The 16173-nt window shown below is 46.6% G+C and overlaps 1 protein-coding gene across 6 annotated transcripts in view; it reads right to left on the bottom strand.

Moving 5' to 3' along the window:
* Positions 1 to 16173, bottom strand: part of LOC142572053 (uncharacterized) — a 66443-nt gene that overhangs the window by 12275 nt on the left and 37995 nt on the right. For 5 of the 6 annotated variants that reach the window (XM_075680867.1, XM_075680862.1, XM_075680864.1 and 2 more), the window contains 5 exons: positions 10335 to 10507; positions 9091 to 9267; positions 3164 to 3295; positions 1923 to 2016; positions 431 to 700 (listed from right to left, as the gene is read on the bottom strand). In XM_075680867.1, coding sequence (XP_075536982.1) covers positions 431 to 700; positions 1923 to 2016; positions 3164 to 3295; positions 9091 to 9267; positions 10335 to 10507 — 846 coding nt within the window. The remainder of the gene's footprint in view (positions 1 to 430; positions 701 to 1922; positions 2017 to 3163; positions 3296 to 9090; positions 9268 to 10334; positions 10508 to 16173) is intronic. The other variant, XM_075680866.1, reaches the window with a different exon arrangement.

Raw genomic sequence — 16173 nt, forward strand, 5'->3', positions numbered from 1 at the left:
ACATCAGTTTATGCGAAGGCACTCATTTATACGTCGACGAAGCCATGTCAAGATGACCAAGGCGATGTTCAATGTTTGTCAAAGGAAGAATAGTGACGACAGGTGCATGGCAAAGAGAAGTATACGACGACGAAAACTGCGATAACGTTGATTACTATTCTTCCTTTCTTTCCTGCATCTTTGACCTAAAGAAAACCGACGCGCTTGTACGTGGCCTAGGGTTAGGAAAGCAGAAGCTACAGTCAGCAAAGTGTGCGAGTGTTCGCAAAGAAAGCTTCGCTTGAAACGGCGCCAGCAATCTTTTGACGAAATTAAGAGTGAAAAAGCAGAAAAGAGCACTTCACGCTTTCGCAATTCAACGCACACGACCATGGACTCAAACATCCGTAAAGCAACAAAATGGCATTTTAAAAACGAACGGCGTGCTCACCGTCTGAATCCTTTGGGAACGCGCACCCAGTCCTTCATGGGCGGGACGTTGAGGCGGCTCAGCACGTCGCTGTGCTGGTAGCCTTTGTGCACGGCACCGCCATCTTCGCCGCTGTAACCGCGATAGCGTGACTCAGGCGCCTGATGTGTCGACTGCTGATGTTGCACTGGCGGCTGTTGGCGGCAGCTAGACGCTGCGGGTTCGGCAGCTGGCGCGCCTTCCGCGTCGTTGTCATCGCTGTTGCCTGAATCCGAGCTGGACTTCTTGTTGCTGGCATGGCGGTCGGAAATAAATGATAGTTTCATGCATAGCGCTGTAACCACACATGAACAGTCCGTTTTTAGGAGAAAAAACAATCTGGTTCTTCCTGCTCATTGCGTAGCAAAGGCCTCAATTTGGCAGCCTTGCTGCCATGAAGTTGTATAGGAGGGTTTATCGGGCCACTTGCCTGCTCCTGAAGTTCGCTTTCTATACGTGATGCTGGCGGCTCAAAGTATGTTCTACGTCCGCCGCCACGGACGTAAGGGGCGCTGCCTAACACTCCCTGGATATCATCTAGTACGCATACACAAGTAGACAAGAAAAAATACGGGCAGCCACTGCGGCCGCATTTCGACGGGGGAGAAATGCGAAAACTCCCGTGCACTTAGATTTAGGTGCACGTTAAGGATCCCCAGGTGGTCGACAGTATTCTGGAGTCCCCCACTACGGCGTGCCTCATAATCTGCCGCTCGTGCTTTTGGCACGTAGAAAGCCATAATTTAATTTTAATACGGGCAGATAGCCTTCGTCGTAGGTGAATAGGTAGAGCATCGCAAGAGCAATGCGGAGGATGGTGTTTCACTTCCTATCGGCTACCCCCTTTCATGCCATGTTTTTTTTCTTTTCATTTCTACATTTCAAAATAATAGAAAAATTAATTTCCTTAATGCTTTCCTTGGCTTGCTTGTACGTTGGCTTCAAGTGATTAGGGCTCGAATGATAGACTGAATTTATGAATCTGTGAGCTTATTGTCTAATGCGGAGAGCGTAGATGTTGGGCTCCAGATTTGGTTGCTTCGGGACTGACCCATCAGTCCCGAAGCAACCGAATCTGTTTCCGTAGCGGCTGCCTTCGAAATCTGATAATGTTGCCGCATTTAGCCGAGCTGTCGACTTACGTTATTTCATGCGACTTCCGTCGTGCTGTCAGGAATATGTTGCGTTTGTAAACTATGACAAAGCTCCATTTGCGGATTGGGTATAAGATGAAGGACGATGTGCCAGAGAGGCTGCACAGTAGTGAGCTGCGTAACTTATTTCTACGTTCCTTTCGATAGTGGCTCTATAACGAGTGGTTCAGGGCTCCTAATGCCGAAAAAGAGCGCCTGTTTCATCACGCGTAAATAACACAATGTTAACGTTTTTTGACTAGAAAAATATCACATCGAAGTGGCAAAGAGCTGCTACAATTGCATATATAGGAGCGTATGCTATTAGCTTGGCAGCTTACCGCTTCGAAATCAGCCAGGCAGCCATACCGACTCCCGTCACAGCAAGGACTGCCACAAGGACGAGCCAGGAGATCCAGTCCTGCACCGAGGCACCTGCGCGACACAAAGTAAACTAAATGATACAGGCTTGTAGCTTTCATTTGAGTTTGCTACGCTTAGAGGGTTGTGAGATACACAGATGGAGCACAATATGAAGAAGGGATCCCTTAGTCAAATACTAACAACACCTCGTCATTGAAAATAAGGAATTGCGAAATGCACCAAATGTACTTGTGGCATTTTATTATAGTTCGACGTACCATATACCAGGTTTATAATGGCAAAAGGTGTTTGTTATAGTATGTCTACTTAAAAAGAAAAAAAAATGGAGAGGCTCTTTCATTCTATTTCGAAAGCACGTATACGCAAGGGCGTTTCTCTTTCAGTTATTATGAAGAATTATGAAGTCATTATGAAGAAAACTGTCGTCATAAAGGGGCAAAAAGAAACTACGGGGACCAACACAGATTACCCAAATCATAAATAGCACAAGAAGAACATATAACAATCCCAATAAGAAGATTAAAAAATATAGGAAAACATTAAACGCTGATTACGTCTGTTCGCTTCATGTTGCATCAATACCATGTAATAATATCGCACAACATATGTTTAACGTTACTACAGGACGAATTTTCTGCGTTAAAATAGCTTCGACATCACCGTCGCTGAACCGTCTAGCAAACGCAAGGAAGTGTGGCGCCGTGCGTTCGCTGCATGAACGTTCCATCTGGTTGCTGCTCAACAATGCCGGACCCCTGTTCACAAAAATCTTTGTACACTTAAGCAGTTCGTCGCTATTGCCCTTATGTACACATTTATCTCTTTTTAGTGACCGATTTTAAATGCGCAAAATTGGGAAACAAGACACCACACAAGAAGAGACACACAGAATGGTGTGTGGTGTCCTGTTTGCCAATTTTACGCATTTAGCAACAAGTCAATATAGAATGCATGAACTAGCACCTGAAAACATTCTAATTTATCTCTTTTTCTTTTATTTTAGGTCGCGTGGCTCTACGTGGCCCTTTGTTCCCTTTGACCCTTCTGTCTCACCACGTAGCCAGCAGATCTTTACACTGGCTAAACTTCCTCCGTTTTCTTCACGTACTGTTTTTACGTCAGCAGCCGACAAGCCAGAAACGCTTTATGGATGAAGCACTTATACAAATGGGGCACTGATTAGCAAAACGTCGCTAACCGCCGATGCATTCAGCGTGGTCTTTGAGGACGTGGGGAGGTGGGCAGGAACACAACCGGTTGACGCACTCCAGGTACGGATTGGTGGCCGCACACTCCTCGTTGCTTCGGCACTCGTCAAACAAGTCCTTGGCTGTACGCAACGACACGAACATCGGTTATTGGTAATTCTTCGTTGGACACCACAGAAAAGTTACGTTATACTAAGCCACTTTTGAAATGCTAACCGGTGTTAAAAGTACACTGTCTGAAAGTTACCGTGAAAGAGTGCTAAATGTCCATCTATTACAAAGACATCAGTGAAAAACTTTGCTCAGAGCGTTAGAATATTAAGATAGTTAGTAGAGAATCATGGTATGAAAAGGCTGGCGAACAAAACAGGCATACAGGAGAAGAACTACCTGTGCATGCGCATGGGAATGCAGTGCCAGCCCATCAATCACGCATAACGCGCGAGTCGTCGCGTCAGTCAAAGGCTAATAAAGCGCAATCTATCATCCGCCGGTGAAACAGCGTCTAAACATTAGGTACACTCGCGCAATTAAAAGCCTACTCCTAAAATGGAGTGTAGAGAAATTTTGTTCAAATGATCGAACAAGTGCGCCTTTTGGTCGGGGAGTGGCTTAACAGTAATAGCAGTAGAGCGCGCGTATAGAAGCTAGCCCTTGGACATGTTGCATAAAGGTGAATTGCCACGCCTGAACGGATATCTTTCGAGAGTGTCTACAAGCGTTGCCATGATTGACGCGTTCACGCTGCCTTATCATGAACATGCCAATATAGTTTTCTTGTCTTCCTTCCTTTGTGCCACTGTGCGACCTTTCAGTTGGTAGTCGGCATTCGTGTAGTCCTTTGCGCTAAATTGGTGTTTTTATTTACCAGCCTGTTTTTTTTTTTTTTCGTACCGTATATGTAACTGAATTCGTTCGCTGATGCTTTATGAAATACTACTTGACCTGTTTAGAAATCTTGGAGAGAAAGTAATGTGAACAGCCACGGTGGCTCAGCGCTTATGGCGCTGCGCTGTTGAGAATGAGATCAGGGGTTTGATACCAGCGGCGTCAGACGCATTCCGTGGGGGCAAAACACATAATACACTCGAGTATCTTGCATTGGGTGCACGTTAAAGAGTTCCAGGCGGTCAAAAATATTTCGCAGTCTCCCACTACGACGCATTCAAAATCAGATCATGGTGGTGGCACGTAAAACTCCCGTCTCTAATGTAGAAAGCAATGCTTGGCAGAAAACAAAGTAAAACAATGAAGGTATACGTTTTCAATATTCAATTAAAATGTTGCATTTTGTAAACTTAAATGATTACGCCGATCGACACATGAATAATGACAAGGAATCTACCTAAACACGCTGCAACGCATCCCACATACGCTGTGTAGATATTTGGTACCACGTGACGGGTCGCCTAGAGCACGCTGGAATGGCGGGAAGCTGTGCAAGAAAAGTGTCGCAAAGTACCTTTCCTGCGTACCGACGCGGTTTTCCTTAGAGCTCATGCTTGCAAGCACAGGTGTGCTCGAAAGATATATAGCTGTATGATAACATGGCGCAGAATCGATAAAGATGAAAATAATTGAACTTCCAAGTTTATACGATCGAGTATGACCAATACAAAACGAGCAAAATGTGAACAGGGTGAATGCAGGAGCCAACGTTTCGACAAGTGGACTTGTCTTCTTCAAGGCGACGTACGCTTTCCTCGCCACAGTATACATAGGTGGAGTTCTTCTATAGGGGAGAGGGTGTGAGGCGGGAGAGTGCGGAGACGAGGGAAGGTGTGTTAGCGTGTCGAATTGAGAGTAAAGGAACCCTGTGCGCAAGGTCGAAGGCGGGACCACGACACGCCCCCCCCCCCCCCCCCCCCCCCCCCCGATTTGTCAACGCACGCGTGTTAGCCGGTGTGTCAAGGGTGTCTGACACGCCCGCTGAAAAAAAAAAGGATAGAAAAGGGGAAAAAGGGGGTGGGGGATACGCCAAGAAATAAGACAAGTGTTATGTTCATCGAAGTTATGCCCTGGTTGGTTGAAATGCTCGGCGACGGCTTTGGGGAGCTTTTCAGCTGTGTCCGCGCGATGTCCGTTTAATCTGAAGTTCATTGATTGTCCTGTTTCACCGATATATTGTTTCTTGCAGAAGGAACATTGAAGCATATAAATCACATACGAATTTGTAAAGTGAAGCTAGATTTGACTTCATGTGTATAACTATTTGCGGTGCTTTTAATTTTAATGTCACTTTGAAGGTGCCTGCAGGTTTAGCACTTAGGGCGACAGCATGCTTTTATTACTGGGGAATGCTGTTGGCTGACTTTTGCGTGCACTAACATGTCTTTAATGTTCCTGTTTCGGCGATAGGTAACCCTAGGTACATCCGGGAACGCTTTTCGCAGACGCTCGTTACTTGATAATATTGGGTGGTATTTTCTTAGGATGTTGTTTATGTTTGGGAGTGCATTAGAATATTTTGTTATAAAGGCCGGCGGTCTGTAAGATTCTAGTGTGGGCTGTCTCTTCGCCAATTCAGAATGTCTCTCCAATCTTGACGCGGCATCATAAGCTCTATCAAGAGCAACTTGAGGATAGTTCCTGTCTGCTAGCATTGATTTAAGGTCATTTAGGTGGTGGATATAATCGTGGTCTTCGCTGCAGATTCTTCTTATACGTTTCCCTTGTCCGACAAAATTTCCTTGCTTGCAATGTCGCGGGTGATGACTGTTGTAGTCTAAATATTGCTGGCTATCTGTAAGCTTCCGGTAAAGTGTCGTTCTCAGTTTTCCATTTTCTATGTAGACCGTCGTGTCCAGGAAGTTGATCTGACTAGGAGAGTGGTGAGCAGTAAATTTAATACTCGGGTGAAAGCGATTTAAATGGCTAATTAAGTCGGCTAAGGCGCTTGTGCCGTGTTCCTATATTAAAAATATGTCGTCAATGTAACGAAGATAGGTGTGGGGTTTTAAAGGGTAGGATTCCAGCAGGTCAGCTTCAAGCTGTCCCATGAAAATGTTCGCATACGTGGGAGCGAATGGCGTACCCATGCTAGTGCCGAAAATTTGCAGGTAGTGTATAGAATTGAATTCGAAATAGTTGAGCGTGAGAACTAACCTAAGGAGCGATAAATAAACTTCAGGAACGTGCGCTTGGGGATTGATTGCAAGGTATCTAGAAATGGGCTTCATTCCTTCACTCATGGGAATGTTGGTGTAAAGGACAGAAACATTCAAAGTGACTGGAATAGCGCGGTCGGAAAGGTTTTGGTTGGCGTTGATGCCGTCGATAATTCGAAGGAAGTGCGGCATGTCTTGAACGAAAGATGGGAGGGTGGTGGGTATCTTCGACAAGTGGTGATTTACGAATTTAGATAGTGACTCAGTAGGTGTGCTGTTATTAGACACAATAGGCCGACCTGGGATTTCTGCTATAAATATTTCTTCGACCGGAACTTTATGTATTTCAGGAAGAAGATAAAAGCGGCCTGCTGTTTTGTTCTTGGTCATCATGAAGCGATATTCAGACTGCGTTATTAGTTCCCTGGACACGAGCTCCGCTATTGTGTTTATCACAATATTGCTGTAATCTGAAGTTGGGTTACAGTCGAGTTTTCTGTAATGGGTGTGGCCTGTAGAGGCCTCATTCTTGTACTTTTCTATAGGCCAGATTATGATACTGCCGCCTTTGTCTGCTGGTTTTATTACAATATCATTCCTTTTCGTAAGTTCTTTAAGGCTTTGGTGTTGAGCGGGGGTTAAATTTTTGCGTTTCCAGCAATGCCGCGTTGACTCTAGAATTTCCTTTGATATGAGTTTTATGTATAAATCGAGGTCTGGGCACTGTTCGGTTTCCGGTGCCCACGTTCTAGGTGGTCTAAGAGAGTCTGTATCTTCTTTTTCTTCATCTGATCTATCGAAAAAGAACTCCTTGATGCGCATGCATCGTGAGAACTCTGTTATATCTTTGTGGAGATCGTATTCGTTTACTGCGTTGTTCGCAGTAAACGCATACGCAGTAAATTATTTGCCATTTCAATCGCTTTCACCCGAGTATTAAATTTACTGCTCACCACTCTCCTAGTCAGATCAACTTCCTGGACACGACGGTCTACACAGAAAACGGAAAACTGAGAACGACACTTTACCGGAAGCCAACAGATAGCCAGCAATATTTAGACTACAACAGTCATCACCCGCGACATTGCAAGAAAGGAATTTTTGTCAGACAAGCGAAACGTATAAGAAGAATCTGCAGCGAAGTCCACGATTATATCCACCACCTAAATGACCTTAAAACAACGCTAGCAGAAAGGAACTATCCCCAAGTTGCTCTTGATAGAGCTTATGATGCCGCGTCAAGATTGGAGAGAGAGTCTGAATTGGCGAAGAGATAGCCCACACTAGAATCTGACAGACCGCCAGCCTTTATAACAAAATATTCTAATGCACTCCCAAATATAAACAACATCTTAAGAAAATATCACCCAATATTATCAAGTAACGAGCGTCTGCGAAAAGCGTTCCCGAATGTACTTAGGGTTACCTATCGCCGAAACAGGAACTTTAAGGACATGTTAGTGCACGCAAAAGTCAGCCAACAGCATTCCCCCGTGATAAAAGCATGTTGTCGCCCCAGGTGCAAAACCTGCAGGCACCTTCAAAGTGACATTAAAATTAAAAGCACCGCCAATAGTTATACACATGAAGTCAAATCGAGCTTCACTTGTACAAGTCGGGATGTGATTTATATGCTTCAATGTTCTTTCTGCAAGAAACAATATATCGGAGAAACAGGACAATCAATGAACGTCAGATTAAACGGACATCGCGCGGACACAGCTAAAGAGCTTCCCAAAGCCGTCGCCGAGCATTTCAACCAACCAGGTCATAACTTTGATGAACTTAAACTTTACATCTTACAGTTAAATTTCCGTTCTGAACGAGAAAGAAAATACAGAGAATCATACCTTATCCATCAGTTCAATACATTGCAACCAATAGGCATAAAAGTTTCCAAGGAAGCTTTAGAATTTATTCCCTATGCTAAACTTCCAGCTATAGGCAACAGCACTTAGTTTGATTTCTGGGCGTATCCCCCACCCCCTTTTTTTCCCCTCGCCATACCTTTTTTTTGTTCAGCCGGCGTGTTAGACGCCCCTGACACGCCGGCTAACACGCGTGCGTTGACAGACCAGGGCGGGGGGGGGGGGGGGGGTGGCCCCGGCTTTGACTTTGTGCACAGCGTTCCTTTACTCTCATTTCGACACGCTAACACACCTTCCCTCGTTTCCGCACCCTCCCGCCTCACACCCTCTCCCCTTTAGAAGAACCCCACCTATATATACTGCGGCGAGGAAAGCATACGTCGGCTTGAAGAAGACAAGTGCATTTGTTGAAACGTTGGCTCCTGCATTCACCTTGTTCACGTTTTGCTCACCGTCTTGAATTTCCATCTCACGCGTTCCCCGTGTTTTCTATAGAAAACTTGTGTCCCATAGTCAGAAGAATATACTATAGAAGCGGGAAGAGGAGATATCAACAAGCGAACGCTAAGATTGTTTGTGTTGCCTAGGTTCGGCCATCGAATAATACCTGGCGTCAAGGCTAACCTCTAATTTTAATACAGATGCTCAAGCAAGTCTATAGCAGGCATTAAGTAGTCGTTGAAGAAGTTGCCATCGTAAATGTTTATTGTGCGAGCTGACACGAAAGCAGCAACAACAACAACGAACAGCTAAATTGTAGCCTGACGCCGTAGTGGAGGAGCTCCGGGTTAATGTTGATCAGCTGAAGTTCTTTTGACGTGCACCCAAATTTAAGTGCACATACGTTTCGCCCCCTTAAACATGCGGCCCCCAGGGCCAAAAATCGAACCCGCGACCTCGTGCTCCGCAACAGAACCCGGCAGTCACCGAGCCTCCACGTACCGGTGACGCAACGCACGACGCCGTTAAAGGTGGCTTCGACGGGACGGTAGAAGGGGCACTGGCAGCGGCCGTGCAGCTCTCGCGCGTGCTTTATGCAGATCTGGCTGGGCGAGCGCCTGCAGTCGCGGTCGTCGTCGCATGTCTCGTGCCGCTCGGGCCGGACCTGCGGACGGGGCCCTGCCGCCGAAGAATGAAGGCGTGAACGCTCGACACCACATGTGGGCAGCCCAGGATGTCGCACACTTTGCTCGTATAGTACATGCTTATTCATGAAATGGAGCTTGAGTTTTGCTGGATTACATATGTATCAGTCGCCGCGTCGCAGGGTAGAGCACGCGCTGTTGACTTGGTTTGAAAGGAACTGGAAAATAATTTAAGTGAGAAGCATGGACAGAATAACGGCTTAGTATTGAGCGTGTCACAGGCGCTGCAATCACAAAGCATCAACTATCGCATTCAAGAAGTTTCTCGGGAAGAAATCATATATCTTTTCTTTCGGATGTGGTCTTTCACACTGTTTCGTGCCTAACATCGTAAGAGGCTGGAATAGGATCTTATGAACAGATTTAGCGTAAAAATGCGTTCAGTAGATGCGGTTCCTCGCTCGCAAAGATTGCTTGCCGTTTGCCGGTGGGGTCCTTTAACATCATGTTTGCTAATATCATTGGCTGGAATATGTTAAGAGCTGCTTTAGGGTGAGCGGTGTCCGCCGCTTGGTGCAACGTCACTAAACTGCAGTGCATGCCCTTCCCTTCGCTTCCTGACTAGAATGTGTGCCAACCTTTGGCTACCGCCTGAACGTTGCGCTTTCATGCATGCGAAACCACACCTGCACGAAAATGATACACAAATATACATGTAGGCATTCTGATACGCCACCAGTCAGCTGGTGATCGAGGTGGCTAGTTCCATTGTGACCCAATGCGGTGGTAGATATGTTTTACCCTGCGCGCTACAGACTTTACGAGTTTCTGATTGTGCGTGTGATTGTAGAGCACGTACTTGATTGCTTTGGACCGCTCCTTCCTTTCGATACCTCAAGTGTGTTAGAATACGAGGAGGGTTGCCTAAAGAAAGTTTGCTTGAAAATCTACAGTGAAGTATTTTGAATTCATACAGATCAAAATGAAGAGTGGAAGTGACAAGATTTACAGCGTTTCCGCTTTCTAACAGAAGGTAGCTATAGTCTTTTTTTTTTCGAAGCATACATTGCCGCATGAACTTGAAGTCAGTGACTTGCGTACCTCGAGTTACCGCTGCCTTCTTCCTCAGTATCCTGTTGTAGTTCCGGCCCATGCTGCCGTCCTCCTCTCCTGCAGCCATCTTAGAGCCTTCCAAGTCGTCCTCGACTCGAAATGCCTTCATCCCTCTGCCAGGCTCGTCCAGAACAACCTCGCCGTGACCACTTCGCTCATCGCTGCAAAGAAACGAATGGACACATCAAGCTCGCTCCTAGTAGAGAGCTCGTATCAGGCAGATGGATGCTTTGTACCCTCACTTAGATGGATGCTTTGTACCCTCCCATAGCCCGCTCCATGCTCGCTCCTCGTAGTGGTAATTTTTCTTTTTGAAATAGACTTTGTATGGTCAGATGGAATGATAGAAAACTAATTTTTGTGTTGTCTCAAAAAGCTACGCTTGGATGAATCCCATATTTGGATAAGAAACTTCTGACCTCGCAACATTGCACTAGTACTTGCCGACGAAACGTCATGACCATTTATGACCTTTACATTAGAAACTAAATGGCAGTTTCACTTCCCTTCCCCCAGTTTATTTAATCACTGAACTTTGCGCAGACAATCAAGCAGGTAAAAATTCTGAACTTATTTTGCCTCTCTCATTTTCTCGAATCATAGCGAATCCATAACATTATATTTTTGTGGTCAGCTTTTCATATGTTTCTTAGAAAAAAGAGTGAGTGGCATATTCACAAGACATTTCAAAAGTTATCTAACTGCCGTCCACGTTTAGCCTTTACCGTGGTGGCCGTCTCGCCATTAGGCCAATTGCTGTTATGTGTGGCAGGTGACCGATTGCCAGTCATCAAATCACAGTCTTCGTAATAAGAGCGAACGTGTCAATGTATAAGGTTACTAAGAACTTCGCGCAAAAAAAAATAAGATTTCAGTTTTCATTATATTGCATATTGGCACCAGCGCAGAAAAAGTCGCGGACAAGGAACGATAAAGTAACGAGCGAAGAAGTAGGTCGGGCGTTCTCCTGATGCATTCTCAATAGACGCAACCCCTAGCTCTCTCATCTCTGTCATAAAGCTTAAAAGGTTAACCTTCAAGAATGGGAGAAGAAATAGAAGCCCGCCAGGGCTCCCGAACAAAATTGCCGACTCAGGTATAGGACAAAAGGAGTAGGTCTCGTATCACTCTGTACTATAATATACGTGCGAAATCACGGCCACACTGAATACAAAATCATATGCTACAACAAAAGAAAGTGCCGTTCATTAAAACGGTGCCGGGGCCACCACCTCCATCACAAATAATAATATGACAAGTATTGGTAGTATGTGTGCGTGAACGACGTAGAAGCGTAGTAACTTCCGATGAAATCAGACAAAAGCTATTTGTTGGCAGTAATGATTTCTGGGGATAATGGGCAGGGGAGTGACGACATGCCTAAAGTAGAGGCTGGAGCACGGCGTGCCAAGGGAGACAGCTGTGAGCAACTAATGCATGTAACTTGTTAAGAAAACATCCAAAGGGAGAGCTCTTAAAGCAATTAAATTCTGGGGTTTTACGTGCAAAACCATGGCGTGATTATAAGGCATGCTGTATAATGGGGGATTTCGGATTAACTTTTGCACCCGGGTCATTTCATCGTGCACCCAACGCACCGCAAACTGGTGTGCTTGCTTTTTTAGCTCCCATCGAAATGCCAGCGGCGCAGCCGCGATTCGATAACGCAACAGGAAGACGGAGCTGCGAAAAAAAAATGCGCTGTCTACAAGGTTTGTTAGATTCGTCATTACAGTTTAGCATGAAAACAAATCGTCTATAAGAATTGTTGGCTCTCTATGCGAGGTTTCTTCTTACGCAGATGTGCGGCACGTTCTTTCTTACCCGTGGAATCGTAGCAGTGATGATGGCGTCGTGTTTTGCATAGGCAAGGCGTGGAGCAGGTGCAGAAGCCCGAGGCATGCGAACAGTCTCAAGAGAAAAAGCATGCCTGAAAGTACGAATACGATTGTTGGGTCGCATAACAAAATAAGGAAGAACGAGTGAAACGCCATGAAAGAAAGCAATTTCTTTAATTAATCTCTGTCACGATTTACCTAAAAATAATTAAAGAGTACTAAAAGATTAATGAGTACTACAATTGGGCGAAATGGTATGTCACTCCCGAAAAATACAGAACAAGCACGGCGGGAAAACAAAGCGGGAGACCCTAGTCTTCGAGTTCTTATGGCGCCACGGAAAACTAGTGGTCACTTTTCTCTAAATGAAAAGCGCACGTTCAAGTCGGGGGCTGTCCCTGCACGAGTTTCAAAGGATGATGGTGTGTGCCTCTCTTATTCGGGGGCTCTCTGAACAAGTTTGCTCTGCACTACGACACAGCTGCTGTCATTTAGCGAATCCACTCGAGGAGCAAGGTAGCTCGATAGAGTTTAGGAGTTGAGGCAAAGGAACGCTAAATTTGAGAGAGTAACGGGAAACCAAGATTTCTATTTCGAGTTTGAAGTGAGCACTTCATCTGCTTTACACTATCAGCCATTCCGTGCATGCACTGGAAACTATAGGGGTCGTGCCATCTAACAAACAAAAAGGGGCGGCGGCGGGTTCACCTATTGTTTGTCATTGTTAATATTTGCGGGAAACTCCCATTGAGTTGGCATCGCGCGATTAGAGATAAACGATGGAGAAGCCTTTCTGGTTCTCCTTTCTCGTTGGATGATGCGATCCATAGCTTTCACTGTGCTCCACAGCGTTAGTGTTATGGAGTACTGTCCAACGACGCAAAAAGAGCGCGCCTACTTTTGTCGCAACGATGCGAGAAAGGCTCACGTTAGCCCTTACCGATAGTCTCCAGTGATTCTTCAACTGCGAGATGGGCTGTTTAGTGCACGGCGTTAAGAAAAAGGAACGCTTAGCTGAAGCCGAACACATGGCGTGCCTAAAGCCGCATTTTTTTTAAACGCGTAAAAAGCTTTAAGAAGACACGCTATGATATATAAGAACTTGCCTGTTCCAAATTCCGGAGCTCTGGATGAGACGCTCGTGAGGCTCGTGCAGGGCATGCGCTTTCATTTTCTTCACATCAAGCTCCCAGGCGCTTCTTCTTCATCACGTTTTCCCAAAACATCTCTCGAACTGAGCGCCGCCAAGTAGCTGTGGTTGTGACGACAGCTTTGTCATTACTGTACGATGTGGGGTGCTGACAGACGCTAGCCGCGTCTACGCAAGTGACTCGGAGCCGCCTTGACCGAACGAATGCTCACACCTTTATTCCACAACCACATATATAGAACGCATGGCGCGTAGCGCCCTCTACATCTCTCCCCCGAGATATGCACACAAGAAACACCATACATTTCACAAGTCAAGTCTTCTCGGAGTCTTGACACGACGACCAAACCTGGTGACTCTCACTCTACAATCTTTGGAAACTTGCGGTGTTGCTGTTGCCGTGGCGTCTGTTGCCGTGGTCTGCTCTTCATGCTCCTCACGGTTTTCACTCCGAGCTGGCTCGTTGAGCTGGCTCATCGTTGTGTCTGAATAGGGCACTAGATGTATCCGATTACGCACAAGCACCGCGTTGGGTGTTTCGACGACGTACGAACGCGGCTTGGAGGCTGGGCTGAGAACAGACGCCGTATCCTTGATGTCTCGAACCCACACCGTATCACCCGGTTGCAGCGGAGGAAGTACGGTCGCAGCATGACGGCGATCGAAGTCTTTCTTCTGCCGCCCTCTCACCTCTTCGTCTTGGCACTTCACATCGTCTGGTGCAGGCCATTTCGGTTCCAGGCGGTCGACTGTCTTGGGAAGCCTGGTTCGCAAGCTGCGACCCAACAGTAGCTGCGCTGGGCTGAACCCTGTGACGCCTGCAGTGTCTCTGTACGACAGAAGAGCCAAAAAAGGATCGTCTGCTTTTGCAAACAACTCTTTGATCGTACGCACCATCCTTTCCACTTCCCCATTTGACTGCGGGTAGTTTGGACTTGAGGTGATGTGTTGGAAGCCATAGTACTTCACAAAAGCTGCAAAGGCTCGTGAAGCAAATTGCGGTCCATTATCACTTCGTACTACGGCGGGAATGCCAAAACGAGCAAAAATGCTTTTGACTGCATTGATGACCGCCTCAGAGTTCGTGCTTCGCATGTAGATAACTTCAGGGTATCGAGAACGATAATCAACTACTAGTAGATAGTTGTGTCCCTTGTAACTAAACAAGTCCATTCCTACTTCTTGCCACGGTTGTTCTGGAGTCTTCGTTACGACCAAAGGCTCTCTTCTTTGCGCTCTTGTGACTGCACACTGTCTGCAGCGAGTGACTCTATCACGTATTTGCTGCGAAAATCCATACCACCACACAGAATCCTTCGCCCTTAGTCGGCATCGGTTAATTCCCTGGTGGCCTTCATGGATAAGTTCGAGTGTATCCTTCTGCAGCAAAGCTGGGATGACAAAGCGATTACCTTTTAGCAGGATGCCGTTGCACAAAGAGAGATCACCTCGATGGCTCCAGTACTTCTTGAGGTGCTCCGGAAGCCTGTCCCGACGAGGCCAGCCTTGAGTGCAGTATTTGACGAGCTGGTTGCATTCCCAGTCCAGTTCTTGGTGCCTGCGAACCTCATCTACAGTAACCAGCTTCGTGTCTGTGACAGTAGCAACTTGAAATTCAACAAACTCCTCTACCACATCCACCACACTGATCGACGGCTTCTCATCCGGAGCCCTTGAAAGAGTATCCGCAGTGGCTAGCTGTTTGCCAGGAACGTAGACCACACTAAACTGGTAGCGCATAAGTTTGATGCGAAACCGTTGAATACGTGGGGGCATCGTGTCCAAGTCAGCGTTTCCAAGTAGTGTTACCAGCGGCTGGTGATCGGTTTCTACCGTGAAGTTTAGGCCACGCACATATTGGTCAAAACGGTACACTGCCCATGCTACCGCCAGCGCTTCTTTCTCTGTTTGGCTGTAGCGCTTTTCCGCTTCAGTAAGCGACCTGGATGCGAACGCTACCGCGCGTCGCTCGCCTGATGGTTGTTCCTGCAGAAGAACCGTGCCCAATCCAAACGAGCTCGCGTCGCATGAGACAATGGTATTACGACCGGGATGATACTTAGCGACGCACAGGTCCGAGGTGAGCATCGCTTTTACCTGATTAAAAGCGGTCTCTTGAAGCGGTCCCCATTGCCATGCATTTTTCTCACCTAGCAAGGCGCGAATAGGGGCGGTTGCTTGCGAAAGGTTGGGCAGGAAGCGACCAATATGATTAGCCATGCCGAGAAATCGCCTAACCCCGGCGACGTCCTTAGGTGGCTCCAAGTTTCGCAGTGCCTCGAGTTTGCTGGGACTTGGCGAGATACCGTTGGCGTCGATCACCACACCCAGAAACTCTACTTTGTCTTGACCGAAGCAGCATTTTGACTTGTTGAGTTTAACTCCGGCTGTCTTTAGACGTTCAAGAACCTCCACAAGTCGCTTGTCGTGCTCTTCTCGATCTTTGCCAAAAACCAGAATGTCATCTATCATGTTGACGACGTTTGGTTGCCCCTCCAGAATTCGAGCCATTTCTCTCTGAAAATATTCTGGTGCTGAAGTCAAGCCAAAAGGTAGACGACAGTAGCAGTAGCGTCCAAATGGTGTGATGAATGTGGTATACTCTTGGCATTCTCGGGACAATCGCACTTGGTGAAATCCTGCTGTCGCGTCGAGCTTTGAGAACACTTTGGCGTCACCCAGTTGCCCGAGTACCCATTCGACCGTTGGAAGCACATGCTTTTCACGGAGAACTTCCTTGTTGAGCTTCGTTAAGTCCACACATATTCGGATTCCGCCTGATGCCTTCGGTACTGCGACCAGACCGGCACACCATGGCGTCGGCTCGGTAATGCGCCTG

The sequence above is a fragment of the Dermacentor variabilis genome, chromosome 2, assembly GCF_050947875.1.
Source record: "Dermacentor variabilis isolate Ectoservices chromosome 2, ASM5094787v1, whole genome shotgun sequence".
NCBI classification, from domain to species: Eukaryota; Metazoa; Arthropoda; class Arachnida; order Ixodida; family Ixodidae; genus Dermacentor; species Dermacentor variabilis.